This window comes from Nycticebus coucang, chromosome 24 (genome assembly GCF_027406575.1).
Source record: "Nycticebus coucang isolate mNycCou1 chromosome 24, mNycCou1.pri, whole genome shotgun sequence".
Classification (NCBI taxonomy): Eukaryota; Metazoa; Chordata; class Mammalia; order Primates; family Lorisidae; genus Nycticebus; species Nycticebus coucang.
In genome coordinates, this window is record NC_069803.1 from 18509642 (window position 1) to 18535407 (window position 25766).

The 25766-nt window shown below is 41.2% G+C and overlaps 1 protein-coding gene across 2 annotated transcripts in view; it reads left to right on the forward strand.

Moving 5' to 3' along the window:
• Positions 1-560: 560 nt before the first annotated feature.
• ZDHHC2 (zinc finger DHHC-type palmitoyltransferase 2) overlaps positions 561-25766 on the forward strand; it is a 69767-nt gene continuing 44561 nt past the window's right edge. The window contains exon 1 of one of the 2 annotated variants that reach the window (XM_053578738.1): positions 561-1357. In XM_053578738.1, the coding sequence (XP_053434713.1) occupies positions 1231-1357 (127 nt within the window). In that variant the 5' untranslated portion in view covers positions 561-1230. The remainder of the gene's footprint in view (positions 1358-25766) is intronic. The other variant, XM_053578740.1, reaches the window with a different exon arrangement.

A 25766-nucleotide genomic window follows, 5' to 3' on the forward strand; every position in this document is an offset into this window, starting at 1 on the left:
CCACTAGATTTAGAGATTCTAAGTTCAGAATTTAGAACCACATCTAGATTCCAAGTTCAGAATTGCCACCGCGAAAGAAAACACTGTAGTGACCCCCGGGTCGAGAAAAAGAGTACTTGGAAGGAACCACCGGACTCCGGGGAGGGGGTGGTGGGAACGGTAACTCTCCCGTAAATAATGTGACAAAAGAATTAAAAAGCCCAGAGCGAACAACTTGTGTTTCTAACTCCAATGGCCTCTGGATTCACGACCCCACATGCTTCTTCCTCGGCCCACAGCCCCTCCCGCCGAGACCCCAGCCCCGCGCCCCCTCCCTGTGGCGCGCGGGTTCCCCCAAACCCGCGCAGTGGGCGGTGCCCGGCCCCACGCGCCGCTCCCGGGAGGGACGGCGGCCCCGCCCCTCCCCGCCCCGCCCCCCGCCAGTTTCCCGGGACCCACAAGTTGAAGCGCCGATTTCCCCAGCGGGATGGCGGGAAGCCGGCCGCCGCGCCTCAACACTCTGTAGCCGCGCAGTTTTCCGGGCGGGCAGCTCGCTCCCCGCGGGCCCGGGGCGGGTGAGGGAGCCAGTCCGCGGCGGGCCGACCGGCTCTGTCACCCTCGCCTCCCTTCCCCTCCCCCGCCGCGTCTCTGCGCCGAGTGTGGCGACTCCTGCCACCCAACTGCCCCGAGCGGCGGCGCCCCGGGAGGGGCCGCCCTCGCCTCAGCTCTGCACGCGCGCCGGGCGCCGCCGCGCAGCCCCCGCCTCCTCCGGCTCACCCGGAATCCGGGGTCAAACCCCAGGGCGGCCGGGCCACGCGGGGCGCCCTCGCCCGCACCCCCACCCCAGGCGTCCCTGAGGTGCCCGCGGTGAGGGGACGCGCGGGGCGGGAAGGGTCCTCGGGACGCGGAGGAGGCCGCCCGAGGGCGCAGCCGGCCACGCCGCGGGACCGGGCGGGGGCGGAGCGGAGCCTCCCGCCGCCTCCTCCCCGTCGCCCTCCTCCTCCTCCTCCTCCTTCTCCTCCTGCGCTCCAGCCACCGCCTTCGCCGGGCCGAGGAGCGGGGAGTCCGCGGCGCTGGCTCGGGGCTGCGGGATGGGGAGTTAGCGCCACGGCGGCGGCAGTGGCCGCGGAGCAGCCGGCCGCCGCCCCCGGGCCCGTCCCGCCTGGGGCGCCGGGCGCGGCCAGCCCGCCCCGGAGCCGGGCCAGCGGGCGGCGGCGGCGGCGGAGCTGGGCAGGTGGATGCGGCTGGAAGATGGCGCCCTCGGGCCCGGGCAGCGCCAGGCGGCGGTGCCGGCGGGTGTTGTACTGGATCCCGGTGGTGTTCATCAGCCTCCTGCTCGGCTGGTCCTACTACGCCTACGCCATCCAGCTGTGCATAGGTGAGTGCACGCCCCCAGCGCTCGTGCCCATACCCCGGCGCCCGGAGGGGGTGCGCTGTCCTGTCGCCACCCTTCCCGCTGCCCACACGAGCAGCCCCGCCGGACGGTCATGGGACGCGGGAGCCGGGCGCTCAGCCGCGCTTCCACTTCCCCACCCCGGAGGCTGCTGTGCGCCCCGGGCGCTGCCAACCGGCCGCTCTGCGCTGGCCCCGCGGCCGAAAGCAGCCTCCAGGCAGCCTCCTGCTGCTCGGACCCCACTGCCTTCCCCTCGCAACTCTCTGGTTACGGTGTCTCCTCCACCCCACGCACACGCAGCCAAGCCTCCCGTCGCCTTCCGCTGACCACGGCCACCCCAGCAGCACCCCCTAGATCGGCGGGACGGTATCCGGGACAACTGTGGTCTCTGCTGCCCGCAGCCTCCCTGGGAAAGCGAGGCCGGGGAGGCTGCGCTGGACTTCAGCTGGAGGGTTGGAAGCTGGGCCGGGGATACGAGCGGCTCCTGACCGCGCCGGGTGCTGGCTGGGGCTGCGGACCTTGATCACTGTCTGGTTGTCATTAATCTGCTTTTTAAAAATTTGCAACTGCGCTCAGGGGTTGTTTACTACTGCCTTTATAATTTGTGGATTGCCAGTTGGACACTTTGTAGTTAAAAAGGAGTGGTGCACTACTAGAAAGTATTGCCAAAGACATATAACACAGAAGACCGTAAGATTGCAAGAGGGACTTTACCTAACAAATGCAATCAGTGTAACCTGGCTTATTGTACTCTCAATGAATCCCCAACAATTAAAAAAAAAAATGGAAAAAAAATAAATGTTGGAATAGCGGGGGTGGGGCGTGGAGGGAAAGGTGATTATCTGACATTTTTCATCCTGAGGGTTAAGAGGCTCAAGTCTAAGTTCTAGGCTCCTGAATTGGTTACTGGGGTCCTTTCAGTGTTGGTGATTGGGGGGGAGGGGGCTGCAGTTGACTACCCTCAAGTAGAAAATACAATTATGTCAATTATGTCGCTTAATGTAAGCTGGCTTCTACCTTCACAGGTCTGTGAAAACTGATCTGGGTTATCAGTTAAAATAGAGGGTGACCTTTTTGCCAGTGACTTGTGAATGAATGGTTTCTGTGTTTTCTCTTCACCTAACAAAGTATCTGTGTGTTTGCCCTCCCAAGCACTAGCTCTGAGTAGGACCAGGGAACAAGATTAATAGTGCCCTATTTAGTTTAGCCTTCACTTCTTAAGCAGTTTCAAAGCTTCAATATTGAGACATTGGATCTTAATACTTTCTTTACTGGATTTAGAAACAATATGATAGTAAAAAAAATAGTCTGTTTAAAAAATATATATTGGGCTGACAATACATCTATATATGTGATATATATGTGATATTCAAATCATCTAAAATGTATAGGATGAAACAGGTTGTAATTTTTGTATTGTTACTGTTAAAATCGCTTGCCTTGTACTGTGTGTGTTACATAATTTGTTAGGGACCTTTGTTATATTTCATTCTTTCTCCCTCTTAAAAGCAGTGACCAGTATCAATGTAACTGGTGCCAAGGAGGGAAGTCCTAGAAGGTCTTCATTATCAAAATAGGCAGCTTATTCTGTATTATCACATTAAGCTAAGAAGCTTAGCCTGGTACAGTGTCTCCTGTCTATCAGGAGGAGACATTTGAAGGCAGAGAGAGCTCTTCTTTCCTTGGCAAGCACCTCTCTGTACCTAGCAGAAGTGCTACCTGGGAGGTCTTCCTGTATTAGCTAGTCAGGTGATGGGGAAGAAACTAAATGGAAAATTTTTCTTTAATTTGGTTCATATTTTTGTATGTGCTTTCTGTAAGTTTAAGACAGATCTCAGTATCCATAAAACCCACGTCACTATTTTATTAAGTGATAATTTGCCTCTTCTTAAACTGCCTAAGTGACACCACCAGTTATAGACATTTTGCCTGGTGATCATAAGTGAAGTCTCCTATCCCTTCTTATCACTGACTACCTGGCCTGGCACAGTGCCTGCCACATTGAAAGCAATCAATCGACCATCTTGAATAAACAAATGATTCAGAGGCAATATCTCCTAGGTTGTCAGAAAGTAGTTTTTCTATTTCTGTAGCTGTACAAACAGAAAGTAAGTGATTGTTACAAAAGGTCTCAATCCGGAAATCTGGCAGGTGAATGAGTTGGAGATGAATTTGATTCTAGAGACATGGCAGTGTAGGAGTGGTAGGCTTCAAAAGCCTCACATGGCCTTGGTTAGGTGGGAAATTGAAATTAACTGTGCAGTTTCTTTATAGCACTAGAAAAGATGGCGACTAGTGTGACTGGCACACAAAACCAGCCTCCGCTCCTTTCCACAGACAAAGCAAATAGGGAAGCCAACCCCCACCCTACCCTCAGTGTTCATCGCATCTCAGACTGCCCTGCCTCTTGTAGGTTTTCTGTTGGAAGTTGCTGTTGACAAGCAGATTTTCCAATTTTCCCCATAAAACGTTGGCCAAGGTTGGGGCCAGAGGGTGGGGGTTGGGGACTAGGAACTGGAGTAGGTCACAAACAGAATGGAACAAGCAGGGTGATTTACCCTGGTCCTCCCTCCACATCTGCCATCAGCCAGAGATGACCCTGAATATAAATTACTCTCTGCCCTTTGCTGAATGAACTGCAGTTTAGGAGTAGTGCTTATTCTGGTATCCTTGGAAACTGGAGATAATGATTCTCATTACAGTTAGCTTCTATATTTAACAACGTGGATGTGTGTGGCTCTCTAGGCACTTTTTCAGTTAGCATAATTTTTGCTTAGTGTTTGTGTTGTGTAAAAATAACTCATCTCTTTTTTGAATATGTAATAGGTGTACATATAAAATGTAAGGGATGTACATGTATCGTAGGAGAGTCAAGTGTATCCCTTAAGTTTGCTTCCTATTCTGCCAAAGAGAAGATCACGAAGGCCTGTTAACATTTGTAGTCCTTTGGAACGTGTCTGTCTAGTTGATGAAGTAGGCTCTTTTATTCATAATTCTCCCCCCTCCATCCTTTCCTTGACCTCATTCCTCCTTTTTCCTTTTCCTTCTACTCTTCTCTCCACCTCTGGCTTCTTGCCTGGCTGTGAATTCTTTAGTTATTAGCCAGCTTGTTTTATGGAAAGTCAGATAAATTGAAAGGGTAAAATTTGTAAGATGAAACTTTAGGATGCAGAATAACAGGGAGAAAGTTAGTCTGCAGGCCCAAGCATGCTTTATCCAACAGATGCGTTGGATGTTCTACAGATCTATTATCTATATATCACGTTAACTTTGCTTGTTGAAGAAGGTAATTGAAGTTTCCCTTTTAAGTGCTAACATTTAAAATTGTTTTAATTATTTTTCTACTATTTTATTTTGTTTTAACTGTATTTTCTTTTCGTTTTGAGGCAGAGTCTTAACTTTGGACATTCTTGGTAGAGTGCTGTGGCATCATAGCTTACAGCAGCCTCAAACTTTTAGGCTCAAGTCATCCTCTTGCCTCGGCCTCCTACATAGCTAGGGCTCCCTGCGTCCACCACAACACCTAGCTATTTTTTTTTTAATACTTTTTTTTTTTTTTTTTTTTTGCAGTTTTTGGCCAGGGCTGGGTTTGAACCCACCACCTCCAGCATATGGGGCTGGCGCCCTACTCCTTTGAGCCATAGGCATCGCCCCATGCCCAGCTATTTTTTAGAGCCAAGATCTTGCTTTTTCTCAGGCTAGTCTCGAACTCCTGAGCTCAAGCAATCTACCCGCCTCGGCCTCCAAGCATGAGTCACCATGCCCAACCTGTTTTCATTATTTTTATTTTTTTTTGTTATTTTGTTACAGTTTCAAATTTACTGAAAAATTTCAAGAAAAGAAACTTCCACATACCCTTCTTTAACCATTTTTGCTTCCATTTTTCTGAAATGTACTACTTTCCCACTCTCAACATGGGCAGATGTTAGGAGAGGTTTAGCTCGTGCACTCAGATGGTTCTGAGTTTACTTATGGTTTTACTTTAAATCATTTTAGATAATCATGGAGATTAAAATGTGTAGTGGTCAGCTAGGTCAACCCCTTCTTGCACTTGTAGATCAAAGAGTTAAATGTTCAAGAGTTTCTGCAAGTTCTGTCCTTTCTCCAAGTTACCTAGTGATGGAGGGGTCAGCTGCTGTGGTGCAGATGACGAAATCTCTCCCTTTCCGGTCAAACCCTTCACCAAATCTTTCTAGTCCAATATGGTTGTTTAGTAAGTCTCTTAAACTTTGTTGAGGTTTAATAAGAGTTGGAGCTCTGACAGTAAGTCAGTGGTCTTTACACAATGATTTCAGAGTTTTAGAAGGCTTTATCATTTGGGCCAGATGGTAAATATTTTTGACTTTGCAGGACATTTAGTCTCTGTTCCAGCTACTCAAAGATGCTGTTATAGAGAGCAGCTATAGAAAATACTTTAACAAATGAATGTGGCTGTGTTCCAATAAAACTTCAGCAAAAATAGTTGACAGGCCAGATTGGCTCTTGGGCAACAGTTTGCTGACCTTTGGAGTATATTAGAAATTAGACTCCAATATTGAGGTTTTACTCACAGTTAGAATATTGAGGTTTTACTCACAGTTTTGCTGTCTTTATTAATAACTATCCCTCAGCAATAATTGCAACTTTTATATTCTGCAGTGATTACTGAAGATGTTTAAGAATTTAAAAAATTTGTCCCTGTATTTACTTTGTTTGAAAGATACGGAGCCATCGGCCAGGCATGGTAGCCCATGCCTGTAATCTTAGCACTCTGGGAGGCCGAGGCAGGTGGATTGCTTTTGCTCAGGAGTTCCAGATCAGTCTGAGCAAGCACAAGAGCCTCTCTCTAAAAACAGCTGGGTGTCATGGGGCGGCGCTATGGCTCAAGGAGTAGGGCGCCGGTCCCATATGCCGGAGGTGGCAGGTTCAAACCCAGCCCCGGCCAAAAACCACACACACACAAAAAAAATAGCTGGGCGTCCGTGGCCAGCATCTGTAGTCCTTGCTACTGGGGAGGCTGAGGCAAAAAGGATCTCTTGAGCCCAAGAATTTGAGGTTGCTGTGAGCTATGATGCCAGAGCACTGAACCTCAAGGCAACTGAGACTGTCTCAAAAAAAAAAAAAAAAAAGACACTGAGCCATGTTTTCCTTCGTTTAAATAAACATCTTTAAGAATAAAATATATAAAATCTCTTAGTTGGATTTTGTCAAATTATGATCCACCATTAATTCAAGGTCGCTGCAAGCTCAGGAATAGAGACTGCTGGGGCTCTTACTGCCTTCCATCATGAAATGAATTTCAAGTACATAGAAAAAGAAATGTATTCCTGCTGTTGGTAAACTGTCACTTAAAAACTATGTAGGACATTAAAGCATTTTTTTTTAAAAAAGGGAAGATGATCTTGGAAATACACATATTACTATCTACAAATATCAAAATAGTTTAAAATGGAACATAAGGCACATGTATAGAAAACTGATGCATACGAAACATTTAATGCCTAAATCCCTATAGAAATTCCTTCTTGTTGACGGTAATGATTCACAGTGTATTCTGTGACTTTTCTTGGTATCAAGTATTTTGAAGATTTCAAATTTTGTGCATAGCAGAATAAAAACTCGACGTTTCTTCAAATCCAAAAGTCAGCTGTATAAAATACGATGATATGTTCCAAACTCTTGCTCTGTGCTAGCCTGGGACTTTTATATAAATGGGGCGGGGGGGGGGGCAGGCATGTGGGGAGAGTAGGAGAAAAGAAGACTCCACTTAACGCTTTCTTGATTCCATTTAGTGTGTCAGAATTCTTTTTCTTTTAATATACAATGCGGCATTACCATTTGCTATTAAACCCTATTAGAGAGAACATTTGCAAAGCAATTAGCATAGTCTTAGCAGGTGGAGATGCTCAATAAATGTTGAATGAATTGATCTCATTGTGATTTTTACTTAGTATGATTCAACACATTTTGGGTGTGAGACCATCCAATTGTATAATGTAAATAAGTGAGAAAATAGGATTTCCAAGTCAAAAGCTCATAATTTAAACTATAGTTTGTTGTAGAAAAGTTTGCTTTCAAATGCTCACTGAGAATGTCATCTATGCCATTAAATTGAATACCTACCTGGGCATTTTTAGTAACTAAAAAGAAGCCAAAGGGATGGTTTCTTTAATCAAGATAATTAATTGTCTCTCGAAAAGGTGTATTTCCACAAGGTTAGAAAGAAGTCAGCTTCTGTCTGAGTATGCGAGTAGGGTTCATTGACCCTTTGGTATATGCCAGGCATTTTCCCCCACAGAAATGATTTAGAGGAGAACTTAATAGAGAGCTTGGAAAAGCTCTCTGTTAGCCAAGAAAAAAAATGTTGCCTCTGGGGAAAAAAAACAGAAACCGAAGGCTTCTGATCATTTTGGGTATGAAGAAAGGGTACGTTACCTCTCAGACTGCTCCTTCCCCCACAGAGTGATGGGAAAGCAGAAATAGAAAACAAAACAGCTCACTCCTAGGGACCTATGAATTGGTTACTGGACCCATACAAAAGGGTAATCAGCAAATCAAGTGAAAAGGGCTTTGGGGGGAGCACTTAAGTAGCAATGAATTTGAACCGTATTATAAATCTTGTTGTATACAGATATACTCAGAGTGGGATTATGACCAGCACGCCTGCCCCCACGATGAAGCGAGTGGTGTTTTAGCTGCCTCACTTCTTTCTTATCTGATGGTTGGGTCACTTTGGCTCTGCACACAGCTCTGAGCCTGGGACAGGGAACTTCATGAAGGAAGCGCCTTGAAGTCACAGAGACAGGGGAACCTAGCTTAGAAAATGGATAGAAACCAAGAGAAGGCAGGTGAAGCAGAGCTGACATTTCTTTTGAGGAATGGCCTTTGAAGGAGCTGCTGGCCTGGTGGCTGGTCATCACAGAGCCACACTACTAAGGCGGGTCTGGTCTCATCCAGCTGGCTGCGCTGAGCCGGTTGCACCCACATCCAGGCAGAGGCATTCAGCAAGCACTTTTTTGTTTTGCTTGGTGAGAAGGCCAGGAAAACAGACAAATATTATACTAGATATTAATATACATGGGGATGAGGAGTTCTTGGTGAGATGGTCTTCATTGGCTTTTTTGTTTGTTTCATTTGTTTTTATTTTTCATCTCGGTGGAAAATTTGTGATTTTCTTTCTCAGAAAAATAGAACCATATACTTGCATTTCATAATTTACACTATTGATTTCGGGTATTATTGTTCTGACAGTTGTATTGCATCTCCCAGCCTTCCCTCTCCAGGAAGTGGTGGATTCATGGGTGCCCTGAGATTCCAGCAGTCTCGTTCATAATGACTGTAGAAATACTACGTTGTCTAACATGCAAAAAGATAGATGGGAACATGGCATAGATTTGTAATGGTGCCCTGTTGGGAATGCAGTATTCCAAAGATCGTTGAACAGTTTTAATATTATGTGGAATTCTATTATTACAAGTTACCATTTAGAAATAGTACAGCGAATTAATAATAAAAGCATAACATAATTGAATGAAGATTTTAATAGTCCAATTGTTGAACTTTTTTTTTGTAATTCCTTTAGAGGATTTTATTATAATAACATGGTCTTTATCTCAGTCAAATACTGAGAGTAGAAAGAGTGAAATCACTAGGGTGGGGGTGAGAAGCAGACGGTGGGGAGAAGATAGATGCTGTGGTTTCTTTCTTTTTTTTTTTTTTTTTTTTTTTTTTTGTGGTTTTTTTGGCCGGGGCTGGGTTTAAACCCACCACCTCTGGCATATGGGACTGGCACCCTACTCCTTGAGCCACAAACACCACCCAGATGCTGTGGTTTCTTAAGAAGCATATGATAGCCACAAAGAAACCAGCTATGATTGCTCAAGAATTTTCCTTTCAAAATTATATCACATTTTATAACATTTATATGGCATTTTTTATTTTTTCACATGACTATGATGTTTAAATACGAGTGCCTGAAGTGTTACAAAACTCCATTTTTATTTAGGAGACACCCTTGAGCATAATGTATGCTGCATTTGCACTCTGAAATGCATACTTGACGGTAGTTCATTTAAATATGTTGCTGATTATGTTTAAAAATGCAGATGAAGGTGTGCTTTATAGATGGCTGAGTTTTCTTTCTTTGCAGGTGCTTCTCCACAATATTCTGAATTTTTTCCTCATGCAAAGTATCCAGTTAAGCATTCCTACCATACTGAAATTAATTTGACCCCTTTGGATTTATTCACTAACATTGGCACCCCAGAGGAGCAAAAAGGTTCCGAGGAGTGTAATCAACACAATGCAAATGAAACAATAAACAAAAACCTTTTTCTCTAAGTCTTTGAAAAAAAAAATCCAGAATAAAATAGTTCCAAGGTAGTTGTCTATCTCTTTGATCTTTTTTTGTTTTTTAACTTTTATTTTTATAGAGATGTGGTCCTGGGCTCTTATAATATCTTAGCCTAAATCTCCTGGGACTACAGGCATGTACCATGGTGCTCAGAGTTCATGATCATATGTTTCCAAGAACTTTATGAATTTATTTGATTCAGTGAAATTTGAAGAACAAAAATGTCTTTCTGTATCTATTGTGTACAGATAAAATTAAATTTGTCTCTGTGTTTCCTGCATTATGTATTAGGATTTTCAACATATTTGAAAGATATATTGGAGTTGGGTGACTTAAAATCAAGACTGGTGTCTCGGATCCCTTTGGGGACCATGGGTCATCTCAAAGAGGTCAGCTATGAATCTAAAGTGTGTTTTTTCATCATGTGTGTAGGGATGTGAGGAATGATCTGATTTAAAGTAGTTTCTGTGATGTACATATAAGTCATGTCAGAAGGCTTTAGGTCAGTGGTTCCCAACCTGTGGGTTGTGACCCACAGGAACTGTATTAAAGGGCTGTGGCATTAGGAAGATTGAGAACCACTGTTTTAGGGGGAGCGGCAGCCTCAGAACACTGAGCTTGATCTGTGATGAGAGGCACCTGATGCCATTTACACAGACTGACAAAGCGATTTCAATTATGAGTCTCAACCTGAAAGTCATAAACCTACTGCAAACTGCAGGGGCCTAATTTGTGCTCAGGTTTACTATCAAGTCGGCAACTCCTTGGGACATGTTTTAGGAAGACAGACCATCAAGGATTTACATCCTTAACTATGATGTGATTATCCAGGGCATCTCCAATTAGGTCTGTTAATGCAAAAATAATAATAATAATAAATAAATAACAGGGCAGAGACCACTATAGCATATGAAATGCAGCTTACTCCAGAACAATATATACTGAAAACTAAAATATGCAGAACTGAGAGCTATGTCAGCCAGAGGAGGGAGGAGGGTAGGGATTCACAATAGGTTTCTGTAAACTTCACTTTTAACAAATAATTACAAAAAATCCAAAATGCTTTTTAACTATCCATAATTTATTGGATACGTTGATTTATTCATTAATTCAAAAAATACCTATTGATAGCCTCCATTTCTAGTTGGGGGAAGAACAAATAAACATGAATAAGTAAATTACATAATTTGTTAGAGGGTCATCACTGTCATGATAAAAAGCAAGACATAGAGAAAGAAGATTGTGAACACCAGACGGAGGTTTCAATTAAATACAGTGGCCAGAGGAGGAGGAAGACTCATGAAGTTTAAGTGAAGAGTCGGAAAAGCTAAGGGATGTGACCACACTGTATTGTGGATGCATCTCAGGCAGAAGGAATAGTTCACTTGAAAGCATTCACATTTTGAGACACGAAGGTAGGAAGATTGCTTGAGGCCAGGAGTTCGAGTTCCAGACTAGCCTGGGCAACGTAGTGAGACCCCGTTTCCCCCCCCCCCCCAAAAAAAGTCAAGACTGCCCACAGCTGCAGTCCTAGCTCATCAGGAGGCTGGGACGGAAGGATCACTTGATCAGGAGTTTCAGGTTGCCTTGAGCTCTGATGATACTGCTGCCCTGTAGCCCAGCCAATAGAGCGACACCCTGTCTATTTAAAAAAAAAAAAAAAAAAAAAGCTCCGAGGCACAACATTAAAGAGCATCAAAAACATCATTTTGACTGAAGCCTGAGGAGGCTCCTGCATAATTTCACTCAGTCCAGCTGAGCAGTGATAGTGAGTCAAGCCATGGTGCAGGAATTAGAAATACTGAAAGGTAGCCTGATTCTGGATGTACTGTGTTTTTAAAGTAGTGACAACAGAATTTTCTGACAAACAGATGTAAGTTGTGAAAGACATAAGAATTAAAAATTATTTTATTGTTTTTGGCTTGAACAACCAGAAGCATGACTAATTAAGATGCAGAAGGCGGGGTGGGGGCTTGCCTTAGGTCAGTAATGGGTATGTTGACACTGAAACAGAGATCCTTAGGAAGCAGTTGTATGTATGAGTTTGGCATATGGGAGAGAGGCATAGAATAAAGGAATAAATGTGGAGATCTTCAGCATAAAAATGGATTTAAAGACTTGGCACTGGATACATTTGTTCCACCACACATGGGAATGTAATTTGAACAGAGAAGAGGACCAAAGATGACCAACACTGAGAGTTCAGGGGATGGGTAGGAACCAAAAAAAAAAAAAAAGAAGACGACACAATCAGTGAAGTAGAGGGAAAACAAGAGAGGGTGATGTCTTAAAGCCAAGAGAGGGAGGAGGAGGGTCCAAAGTATTCAGATGTCATGTAAGATGAAGACTGAGGTGGACACTGAAGTCTAGCTTTGGACCTTGAATATAATTTTAAATGTTATTAAAAAAGTTCACACAGACCATTGCGTGAATTGCTGCGCTATCTGAATTCAGTTCAAATTAAAAGGCTTTCCCTTCTTCTCATCAGAAAGTAATCTACAGAAAATTTCATGAGCAGTAACCATGTCTGGTTTGTGCACACTGTGGCCTTAGTGACTGACACAGAGGCTAACACACAAGATTTATTATGTGTCATGAATGAATGAATGCCAGCCGGGTTTGTTTAATTTGAGCCTTGTGAGCAAGATAGGTGTTTCAAGCATCAAAGAACATAGAACCTTTTATGAGAGGATGATCTATTTTAGCTTTTTATTATTTGATCATTCAGATATTTATAAACAAGTTTGTAACATTTTTATGGTTTCAAATATAACAATAAAATACCTTTTTTTCTGGATGTTAAAATATCATCTGTAATAAGAATTTAGATGGTGATATGAATTGTAGAACATATTTGAATATGTAAAAGATAAAGTATTTTTATAATATAATAAATGATATCCATGTATCTATGATAATAGCAAAGTAATTAAGAATAATTAGGAATAGGCTGCTCTGTGACCCATGATTGGTGCCCGCCTGGACCTCCCAAAGAGCTGCGCTGCAATCCGCGCCCGCCAGGCCTCCGCACGCCATGACCAGGAACTGTGGGAGCAGCACAACACTGTGTCCTCCCTCCTGTACCCTCCCTGCCTCTGCGCGGAGCCCTTCTCTTGGCCAGAGACTGCTGGAGCCATGGGCTCTCTGTGCCAAAGTCACTGGGCACCAGGCAGTCCCCAAACTGTGTGCACCCCCCCACACCCCCGCCCTGTTGCTAGATCTGGGTGTGTCACAGTCCGGAGCTGCTCCCACAATGAGAACTCCCTGGGTGGGGCAGGCCCAGAGGAGCTACACAGGGTCACTCCCTACAAAGATCCAGCAACAATAGAGTGATCCCGCTGGGGTCTAATCTTGGAGAGACACCTCCCCAACTCTGAGGCTGGCCAGAGGCAATGGTGAAAAACAATAATGAGGTGAAATCAACAGAAAAACTCTGGCAATATGAATAATCAGAGTAGATCAACTCCCCCAAGGATCAATGGGGCAGACACGGCACAAGATCCCATGCACAAACAAATAGCTGAGATGTCAGAAATCGAATTCAGAATCTGGATAGCAAATAAGATCGAATTAGAATTCCAAGCAGTAACTCAAAAGATATCCCAAGAATTCAACAAATTCAAAGACCAAATGACCAAAGATTTTGACACATTGAGACAAGAAGTTGCAGCCCTCAAGGATCTGAGAAACACAGTAGAATCCCTCAGTAACAGAATGGAGTAAGCAGAAGAAAGGATTTCTGACATCGAAGACAAAGCTTTTGAATGCTCCCAAACTCTCAAAGAGGAAGACAAATGGAGAGCAAAAACAGATCACTCTCTCAGAGAGCTCTGGGATAATTAGAAGAAAATCAATATTCGTCTTATAGGGATCCCTGAAAGTGACGAAGTGGCATCACAAGGCACAGAGTCTCTTCTGCATGAGATTATGAAAAACTCTGGCATATTGAGTATTTCCACACATGCCAAGAGATTCTGAAATTCAGATAGCAGACAGTTGCAGAACTCCAGCACAACTCAACCCAAATAAGACAACTCCCAGACACATCATAGTCAATTTCACTAAAGTTAATATGAAGGAGAAAATTCTGAAAGCAGCCAGACGAAAGAAAATCATCACCTACAAGGGGAAGAATATTAGAATAACTGCAGATCTCTCTGCTGAGAGAGAGATCTACCTTTTCAAGCTAGAAGAGGATGGTCATTGACTTTCAATCTCCTAAAACAAAATAACTTTCAACCCAGGATCCTGTACCCAGCTAAACTGAGTTTCATTTATGGTGGAGAAATTAAATACTTTAATAACATTCACATATTGAAAAAATTTGCCATAACTAAACCAGCTCTCCAGGATATTCTCAGACCTATCCTCCATAAAGATCAATGTAATCCTCCACCACAAAAGTAAACCCACCCAGAAAATTTTGATCAAATTCCAACTTCCACAGTTGCAAAAGGATTAAAAATGTCCACCAGACTCTCGAAAGGCTTATCAATATTCTCAGTCAATGTGAATGGTTTAAATTGTCCTCTAAAGAGGCACAGGTTGGCTGACTGGATACAAAAACTCAAGCCAGATATCTGCTGCATACAAGAATCGCATCTTACATTAAAAGACAAATATAGACTCAGGGTGAAGGGATGGTCATCTATATTTCAGGCAAATGGAAAGCAGAAAGAAGCAGGCATTGCAATCCTATTCGTGATGCAATAGGCTTTAAACCAACCCAAATAGGAAGGATAAGGATGGACACTTCATATTTGTTAAAGGTAATACTCAATATGATGAGATATCAATTATTAATATTTATGCACCCAGTCAGAATGCACCTCAATTTATAAGAGAAACTCTAACAGACATGAGCAACTTGAGTTCCATAGTAGTTGGAGATTTTAACACCCCCTTAGCAGTGCTGGATAGATCCTCCAAAAAGAAGCTAAGGAAAGAAATTTTAGATTTAAACTTAACCATTCAACATCTGGACTTAACAGACATCTACAGAACATTTCATCCCAACAAAACTGAATACACATTCTTCTCATCAGCCCACCAAACATACTCCAAAATTGACCACATCCTAGGCCACAAATCTAACCTCAACAAATTTTAAAAAATAGAAATTATTCCTTGCCTCTTCTCAGATCATCATGGAATAAAAGTTGAACTCAATAACAACAGGAATCTGCATACCCATACAAAAACCTGGAAGCTAAACAACCTTATGCTGAAGATGGGTTCAGATGGGTTATAGACGAGATTAAGAAGGAAATCACCAAATTTTTGGAACAAAACAACGGTGAAGACACGAATTATCACAACCTCTGGGATACTGCAAAGGCAGTCCTAAGAGGGAAATTTATAGTACTGCAAGCCTTCCTCAAGAAAACGGAAAGAGAGGAAGTTAAGAACTTAATGGGACATCTCAAGCAAATGGAGAAGGAAGAACATTCCAACCCCAAACCCAGCAGAAGAAAAGAAATAACCAAAATCAGAGCAGAATTAAATGAAATTGAAAACAAAAGAATTATACAACAGATTAGTAAATTCCAAAGTTGTTTTTTTGAAAAATCAATAAAATAGATAAACCTTTGGCCAACCTAACCAGGAAAAAAAGAGTAAAATCTCTAATTTCATCTATCAGAAATGGTAAAGATGAAATAACAACAGACCCCTCAGAAATTCAAAAAATCTTTAATGAATATTACAAGAAACTTTACTCTCAGAAATACGAAAATCTGAAAGAAATTGACCAATACTTGGAAGCACGCCACCTACCAAGACTTAGGCAGAACGAAGTGGAAATGTTGAATAGGCCTATATCAAGTTCTGAAATAGCATCAACTATACAAAATCTCCCTAAAAAGAAAAGCCCAGGACCAGATGGCTTTACATCAGAATTCTACCAAACCTTTAAAGAAGAACTAGTACTTATATTACTAAACCTCTTCCAAAATATAAAGAAGGAATACTACCCAACACATTCTACAAAGCAAACATCACCTTGATCCCTAAACCAGGGAAAGACTCAACAAGAAAAGAAAATTATAGACCAATATCACTAATGAATATTGATGCAAAAATACTCAATAAGATCCTAACAAATAGAATCCAACAACACATCAAAAAAATTATACACCATGACCAAGTGGGATTTATCCCAGGGTCTCAAGGCTGGTTCAATATACATAAATCTATAAATGTAATTCAGCACATAAACAAACTAAAATATAAGGACCAAATGATTCTTTCAAATGATGCAGAAAAAGCTTTTGATAATATCCCTTCATGATCAGAACACTTAAGAAAATTGGTATAGAAGGGACATTTCTTAAACTCATGGAGGCCATCTACAGCAAATCCACAGCCAATATCGTATTGAATGGAGTTAAATTGAAATCATTTCCACTTAGATCAGGAACCGGCAAGGTTGCCCATTGTCTCCATTGGTCTTTAACATTGTAATGGAAGTCTTAGCCATTACAATTAGGGAAGAAAAGGCGATCAAGGATATCCACATAGGGTCAGAAGAGATCAAATTTTCACTCTTTGCAGATGATATGATCGTATATCTGGAAAACACCAGGGATTCTACTATAAAACTTTTAGAAGTGATCAGGAATACAGCAATGTCTCAGGCTAAAATCAACACCCATAAATCTGTAGCCTTTATATATACCAACAATAACCAAGCCGAAAAAACAGTCAAGGACTCTATTCCTTTCACAGTAGTGCTAAAGAAGATGAAATATTTGGGAATATACCTAACAAAGAACGTGAAAGATCTCTATAAAGAGAACTACAAAACTTTAAGAAAAGAAGTAGCTGAAGATGTTAACAAATGGAAAAACATACCATGCTCATGGCTGGGAAGAATCAACATTGTTATATTGTCTCTACTACCCAAAGCAATATATAATTTTTAATGCAATTCCTATTAAAGCTCCATTGCCATATTTTAATGATCTTGAAAAAGTAATACTTCATTTTATATGGAATCAGAAGAAAACTTTGAATAGCCAAAACATTACTCAGCAATAAAAACAAAGCAGGAGGAATCACGCTACCAGACCTGAGACTGTACTATAAATCAATAGTGATCAAAACAGCATGGTAATGGCACAAAAACAGAGAAGTAGATGTCTGGAACAGAATACAGAACCAAGTAATGAATCCAGCTACTTACCATTATTTGATCTTTGACAAGCCAATTAAAAACATTCAGTGGGGAAAAGATTCCCTATTTAACAAATGGTGCTGGGTGAACTGGCTGGCGATCTGTAAAAGACTGAAACTGGACCCACACCTTTCACCATTAACTAAGATAGACTCTCACTGGATAAAAGCTTTAAACTTAAGACATGAAATTATATAAATACTTGAAGAAAATGCAGGGAAAACTCTTGAAGGAATCAGCCTGGTTGAATATTTTATGAGGAGAACTCCCCAGGCAATTGAAGCAGTATCAAAAATACATTACTGGGACCTGATCAAACTAAAAAGCTTCTGCACAGCCAAGAACATAGTAAGTAAAGCAAGCAGACAGCCCTCAGAATGGGAGAAAATATTTGCAGATTATACCTCCGATAAAGGTTTAATAACCAGAATGCACAGAGAACTCAAACGTATTAGCAAGAAAAGAACAAGTGATCCCATCTCAGAGTTGGCAAGGGACTTGAAGAGAAACTTCTCTAAAGAAGACAGACGCATGATCTACAAACACATGAAAAAAAGCTCATCATTAATCATCAGAGAAATGCAAATCAAAACTACTTTGAGATATCACCTAACCCCAGTAAGAGTAGCCCACATAACTAAATCCCAAAACCAGAGATGTTGGCATGGGTGTGGAGAAAAGGGCACACTTCTACACTGCTGGTGGGAATGCACACTAATATGTTCCTTCTGGAGGGATGTTTGGAGAATACTTAGAGATCTAAAAATAGACCTGCCATTCGATCCTATAATTCCTTTACTAGGTTTATGATCCAGAAGACCAAAAATCACAATATAACAAAGACATCTGTACCAGAATGTTTATTGCAGCCCAATTCATAATTGCTAGGTCATGGAAGAATCCCAAGTGCCCATTGACCCATGAGTGGACTAGCAAATTGTGGTACATGTATACCATGGAATATTATGCAGCCTTAAATGGAGACTTTACCTCTTTCATGTTTACATGGATGGAGCTGGAACATACTCTTCTTAGCAAAGTATCTCAGGAATGGAAGAAAAAGTATCCAATGTACTCAGCCCTACTATGAAGCTAATTTATAGCTTTTACATGAAGGCTATAACCCAACTATAGCACAAGAAATGGGGAAAGGGCCAAGGGAGGGGAGGGGTGGAGGTTAAGGTGAAGGGAGGTTAATGGGTGGGGCCACAGCTATGGTGCATCTTAGAATGGGTACAGGCGAAACTTATGAACTGCAGAATACAAATGTCTACATACAATAACTAAGAAAATGCCATGAAGGCTACATTGAACAGTTCAATGAGAATATTTCAGATTGTATATGGAACCAGCACATTGTACCCCTTGATTGCACTAATGTACACAGCTATGATTTAACAATAAAAAAGAATAATTAGGAATACATAAAATATTTTCCCCCATATACTTATAAAATTAACACTTTAAAAAGTAAGCGAAATGTCTTTGCAACAGGCACTGCAACGTTGCCCAGAGATACCGTGATCCATTTTAGTATAGTTTTAAGATAATAAAGCCTCCCCTAAAAGTGCTGAAGTTGTTACCAATTTTAGATTAAAAAAAGAATGTCTAAAATATGTTTCAATTCCTCTCTTTCCTTGCCCCAGCCCTCTTAAATAGAATATGTTGCACTCTGATTTCAGGCTTTCTATCAAAGATAGATACATGTATCAAGCTAGGATCCAAGTCTTGCATTTTCAGTTTAATTGATTTTCTGTTGACTGAAAAAAGTCAAAGAAGAGCAGAATTTGTCATTTTCCCTCAGTGTTCTTTTGAGTCTCAGGCATTGAGGATCTTGGGAGACTCAAGAATGAGTCACTTTGCCAACCGATGGAAGTGCCTCGCCCTGCACCTACCTACATCTCAACAAAGCTTTGCTATTGTCTACTTACCACTTCTGAGGTTTTTCAAGGATTAAACAATAAAACCTTTTCAGTGTATAAATGACCAGAGGTGAGAAAACACTAGCTGAAGTTGAATTTTAACTTAATTTGTGGTTTGAGAATAGGCTGTAGAGCAGTTGATTTTTTTATTGTAAAATATTCATAACATAAAAACTTACCATTTTAATCCATTTTTAAGTATATTGATCAATGACATTAAGTACCTTCAAAATTCTGTGCAACCATCACCACAGTCCAAGTCTTTCATCTTCCCAAACTGAATCTCCAGACCCATTAACAATAATTCCCATTCTTTCCTCCCCGAGCCCCCAGCAGCCACCATCCTGCTTTCTGGCTCTAGGAAACTGACTGTTCCAGATACTTCATATGAACAGAATGATACGATATTTGTGTTTTTGTGTCTTGTTTATTTCACTTAGCATAATATCTTCAAGGTTCATCTCTGTTGTAGCATGTGTCAGAATTTCACTTTTCAAAGATAATAATACTTCATTGTATGTGTATACCAGATTTTGTTTATCCATTCATCCATCAGTAGACATTTGAGTTGTTTCTGCCTTTTTGGCTATTGTAAACAATGCTACTGGGAACAGTGCATACAAATACCTGTCCCAGTCCCTGCTTAAATTCTTTTGGGTATATACCCCAGAGTGGAGCTACTGGATCAGATGGTAATTCTGTGTTTAAGTTTTTGAGGACTATAGTACTGTTTTTCTAGAGCAGGTGACTTGATAGACCTGTGATTCCAGAGAAGCCCTTACAAACATGTCCAGAGTTGAAGGTAGCCCGGAGTGTACCAATGTCACTGCAGAAATTTTTTAATACTTTGTCATTTCATAGTTCAGGAGGAGAGCTGGTGGGCAGGGGATTTTGAATAGTTGTATTTCACCCATGCAGTAGCTTTCCTGACTGGGTAATGTGTCCCTCCTGAGAATTCTGGCTGATAGGCCTGCCCAGGGCAGAAAATTTGAGAGCCACCTGTCTGAAGATAGTCAAGCATTCAACAATTTTTGAGTAAGCAGGGAGTTCAGAGCATAAAGTGTGACAGATAGAAATGTAATCAAATGTAATCCTTTTGAATCCAAGCTGGGTAGACAAACACTAATGCAAGGAGGGGAGAACTGTTGTACAGACACATGCGTAATCCATGGCATTAATCATGAACTGGGTTCGGATCCACAGCACAGGGACTGATCATAATTCATAAGGGAATAGCAAGGTTTTTGTATGGCCTGCGGGTCTAGGGTAAGTGAAATGGTTGTAGGAACAGAGAGCAAAAATCCAATGCTTATAATTAGGGGAAAGAGAGAGATAGGAAATGTGAGAGTAGAGGAAGAGACTCCATCCAGATATTAATGACTGTCTTCTTCAATTCTTTGCACAATTTTAAAAAAACTTGCCACTTGCCTTAATGAATACACCTAGTGTATAAACAGACGGCATTTGTAGAAGATTGCACTGTCACCACATACTGTGCCTTACAGCAGTAGGGTGCAAATCTTTTCATCTGTGGGCCTCCAGATTATGATTATGTCAAATTTATCCTGTTGTAGCAATTCCTGTCAGATAGATTGTGCTAGTGCTATATGTAAACGCAGGGTAGGGCGAGGGTATGATCTACTGCAAGTAAGAAGGGAAAGGCATCGCGCAATTCCAGCTGGGACTGCACATCACATCATCTATGTGAGAACTTCAGAAACACATGACAGCAAAGTTACAGAAGGCAAGAGTACTTCCGGTGACCCTGTACTAACACCCTGGCATGTTTTAGTAGATGTCGTCACCCTGTCCTATATTGCAGCAGTTACTGCTGGTGCTGGCGTTGTTTTAAATCTTTTTAATTCATTTCTTTGAATATGCCACAAATTTACCTATAAGTATCATGAACACAAAGGTTGAAATACATCCTTATGCAGTTTCTTTCTCTGGAGAATTGTAAAGTACTACATACGTATCACATAATTTTGTGAACCTGGAAATACTGGTTTAATTTTTAGATGTGTGATGTGTGCATGTTCTCTGGTCACATAGAGCTCAACATGTAGCTGCCAACCCTGGGAGGTAGTTTTAGAAAATTGTCAGTTTCCTTAGAGATGCAAAGAAAAAGCATTCACTTTTCTCCTAAATAAAAAAAAAAAAACAGTTAATACTTAATAGTGAAAGGTAGAATACTCTCAGTATTGTCCTTTGTGATAATTCTGATTAATACTACTGATAGTATTAATCTACTAATAATAAGAAACTTAACATAAAAAATAATACTACAAAAATTGTTTCTACCAGATGGTATATATTAATATTTTTATTATGAATGATGAAATAACCAAATGTGAGTGGGACTTTTGCATGCTACCAATAAATAAATACATACATACATACATATAAGAAAGATGAATTTCTTTGAGCAAGATAATCTTTAAGGACCTTCTCATTTTAAAATTTTGGTTCTGACTAATGAGGAGGATGTTTCAGGATATATATTATTCCTTAGTTGACCTTCCCTTGATGTTAGACACCCATCGTGGGAATCAAGTAGATTTTTGCTGAGGGTAAAGTGTCCACCAAAGACTCACAGGGTTCCTATGAGTCAGTCATGGCCTCTCTGATCATTTCTCAAGGAGGGCATCTGGGATTAGAAAGGAAGGAGTTGGAGTTGGAAAGATTCAGTGACCCTAGGAACTTGGGGTTGACTTGTAGCCCTGAGTAGAAAAGGAAAGAACCCTGTGACTCTATGAACAGGATGAGCAGGCGTGCCCCTGCCCTGAAATCTGTACAGTGTGCTACACTGGGAAGCTCTTCTATTTCAGTTTGAGACAGAGGGATTATGGGATTCTATTGAGTCAGCTTTGCAATGAGGACACACATCGCCCAGCAGGCGGGGGAAGGAATGTGGACAGTCCCTCGCCTGTGGTGCTGCAAGGGAGGCGTATTTAGATGTTGCAAACTCAGTAGGCTTTCTTTAACACAATGAGCTAGTTTTTGTAATATTATTGATACTATAATGCAGACACTTTTGATGGCTAATCTAGAGGCCTAATCACACAGAAAACAAATCTTTCGGACCATAACCTATTAAGTAAGAGGCTTCCTGCATCTTGGTTTATATTATTTCGCTTACTGTTTTGGTCTTTGACATTGCAGTGTGCCACTTGCCAGGAAAGGGTCTCTGATAATTTCTGGGCCATTTTCCATGGCTGTTTGATAATTCCTAGCATGTAATGTAGATCAGTGTAGTTCGTGAGATATAAAAGCTGAGGCAGAAGCTGGAGAAAAGCAGCACACCACCTGGGAAGTCCTGCTGCTCCCCAGGCCACCCAGCACCTGTATGCCCCATATGGAGATTCTGCCATGGGTCAGGCCTTGTCTGGGTGGCCTGGTGGGTACACGCCATGGGTGGGGGTTAGAAGAAAGGAACTCTGGGAGGGGTAGGGTAGAAAATGCAGTTTAAAAATTCACTGGTTGGGTGGCACCGTGGCTCAGTGAGTAGGGCACCGGCCCTGGCCAAACTGCAACAAAAAATAGCCGGGCATTGTGGTGGGAGCCTATGGTCCCAGCTACTCGGGAGGCTGAGGCAAGACAATCGCTTAAGCCCATGAGTTGGAGGTTGCTGTGAGCTGTGACATCACAGCACTCTACCAAGGGTGACACTCTGTCTCTAAAAAAAAAAAATAAAAAATTCACTGGTTTTATTTTTTTCTCATATTAATTTGCTCACATTGTAGTTCACTGCATTTTTTTTTTTGCTTATTCACACTTAAAAGCTCTCCTAGCAATTTATTCTTAACAACTTGGCATTTTACCTCTGGAAAATGTTAGTGTTGTAGAAGGTACGCCTTCACTGTGCACTTCTTCTCTTAGATTGCTGTTAGCTCTACACTCCAGGGAGCTCCTGCTTTTAACTTCCTCCTATGTAGTGATATATTTCTCCTCCGTATTCAACCAACAGCCCCTAAAATGTGCCCAGTGCTATTGTAGGTGCTTCTGCGTTCTGGTTTAGTTCTGAAAGCAGCCCAGCCAGGTAAACATTGAGAGAAAGTTCAGAGGAGCTAAGTAGCTAGGCCAAGATACCATCAAAGATGGCAGATAGCAAGGATACCTCAGCAAGGGTCATGGAAAAAGTCAATAAATACAAATAATGACAACTTGTGCAAAGTGCTAAAAAAAATTGCATTGTCAAAGTGGTTGCAGGGATTAAGTAGACAGCAAAGCTAAGGTTTAAACTGCAACCTGAAGGATGATAAAGAGTGAGCCAAGTGTGGAGTCAGGTAAAGAGCTTTTCAGACCCAGACAGAGACATTAAGATTTGGTGTGATTTAGAAACAGAAGCTCAGAGTGGCTGCAGCTTAGTGAACAAGGGGTTTGGTGACGAGAAGTGATCTTGGAGGAGAGATAAGAGGAGCCAGATCATGCTTGACACTGAGGCTAAGGACAGGAGATTGAACTTTATTGTAAATTCAGTGCAGAGCCTTGGAAGCATTTTTAGAGTTGACATCATTGATTTATCCTGTAAGAGAGATTATAGTTTTCTTATTACAAAATGTATTTTCAAGGACCTATGTGGAAATCGAATGAGGAGTGTACGTTGCCTGGCACGGTGTTTGTGGTGGGACTGTCACGAGTATTAGGACTGGCTTTTATGGTATCCAAGAAAGTACAAACTGGAAACTAAGCACTTAGGGTTTGAGTTTTATACCATTGACGCCTTGTCCTTAACCTTTGTTTCTATTCTGAAGCTGCTTATCTGTCCTTGACAAAACAATTTCTACTAATTTCCTGATCCATTGATATTTAGAATGACTTTTGCCCTAGTGTTTTATAAAAGTCATTTTTTTCAAAATACATTAAAATAGGATTTAAGATAATTTTATAGCCAGAGAAAGCTCCAAGATGAAGTGCAAATCTTTGTTTAAACAATACAATTAAAGCACAGCTCAGCTGAGTGTTGTGATCGAGGTCACGTATATATTGGGAGGACTGGACTGAAGTCAGGTGTCCTACAGCCCGGTTCACTGCCAGGGCTCTAGAGAGGGTACAAAATTAGCAGGTTTAAGAGGCAAGAAAGGCCGGAGTGGGAGAAGCATCACACCCCAGGGGGAAGTGGCTGAGAGGCAGGAGGGGAGGAAGGCGGGTACCAGAGCCATCAATAAAATAAATTAACTCAAAAAAAAAAAAGAATGCGAGGGGTGGGGAGGGGGCCTGAAGATTTTGCTTCTTGTGTCAGAAAGAAGGACCAGCATGTCAGTAACAGAACTCTCCTAGTTGCTCATCTGGAGCTCTACTGGTAGAGCATTTAGCCACCACAGATCAAGGAGCTTTCTTTTTACTGTAATAAACTTAATCAAATTGAAAAAAAAAAATTACAATGACATATGAGGATTGCAAAGGAAAAAAAAAGTTTGATAAAGACTTTTAAAATGTAAGTAGATATGTTGTAAAGAAAATAAATTTTAAAAATGTGTTAGGAAGAAAAGGATACAGTTGGAGTAAAACTGGAAATATTAATGTGAATAACATTTTTCCTACATCTATCATTAAGATGGTCTACCAGCAACATCAATTTTGATCTCTGGTATATTAAAAATAAACTAGACCTTTTTATTTTATTTTATTATTAAATCATAGCTGTGTACATTAATGCAATCGCAGAGTACAATGTGCAGGTTTTATATACAATTTGAAATATTTTCATCAAACTGGTTAACATAGCCTTCACAGCATTTTCTTAGTTATTGTGTTAAGACATTTATATTCTACACCTAGTAAATTTCACATGTACCCTTGGAAGATGCACCTTAGGTGTGGTCCCACCAATTAATCTCCCTCTACTCATCCTCCCCCTTCCCCTCTCCTCTCTATCCCCTTAACCCATATTCTTGGGCTATAATTGAGTTATAGCTTTCATATGAAAGCTGTAACTTGGTTTCATAGTAGGGCTGAGTACATTGGATACTTTTTCTTCCATTCTTGAGATACATTGCTAAGAAGAATACATTCCAGCTCCATCCATGTAAACATGAAAGAGGTAAAGTCTCCACCTTTTTTAAGGCTGCATAATATTCCATGGTGTACATATACCACAATTTATTAATCTATTTATGGATTGATGGGCACTTGGGCTTCTTCCATGACTTCCATTAGCAATTATGAATTGGGCTGCAATAAACATTCTGGTACAAATATCTTTGTTATAATGTGATTTTTGGTTTTCTGGATATATACCTAGCAGAGGAATTGTAGGATCGAATGGCAGGTCTTTTTAGAGAGCAGCTGAGAGGAGAAGAGTTTCTGCTTCAAGGAGATCCCCTTGGCCAATTTGTCAAAAGAATTCACGGTCATTGTGATGGAATATTTCTGAAAGAAGAGCATAATAAATTCTATTAGAGTAACTTGAGCACAGAGAATTAGCATAGGGAAGATGTTGGTGACCTCGACAAAGGTGATTACATTGTAATGTGGGGGAATTAGCCCAGTTGCAATTGGTTGAAGAAGAAAAAGAAAGGTAGGAGGCAGAGACAGTGACTGTGGATGATTATTAAAGTAAGTTTTCCTGTGAAAAAGACATATAGCGGAAAAATGGCACAGCAACTAGAGACTTAAAGATTTTGTTAGGAGATAGACCTATTTGTACTGTTACTATTATTTTTGACTTTATTTTTTGAATGTGAACTGCTTTTATTACTTCATTGAAAATGTTTTTATAACTAGATTCTGTTTTTCTTTTATTTGATATATATTTTTTATTTTTACATATACATATGTTTATTAGGTTTCCATTTTTTGCCTTCACAAAATTAAAGAGGCTTAAAATTTAATAACAATAACAATGTTTAAGATGAGGACTAGAAACAAAAATCTCGTAAAGAATGAAATACATTCAGAAAAGAAATCAGAGAATTGCAGCATTGAAATATTAAGCAATAATAATAATGCAAAGAAAGTAACATT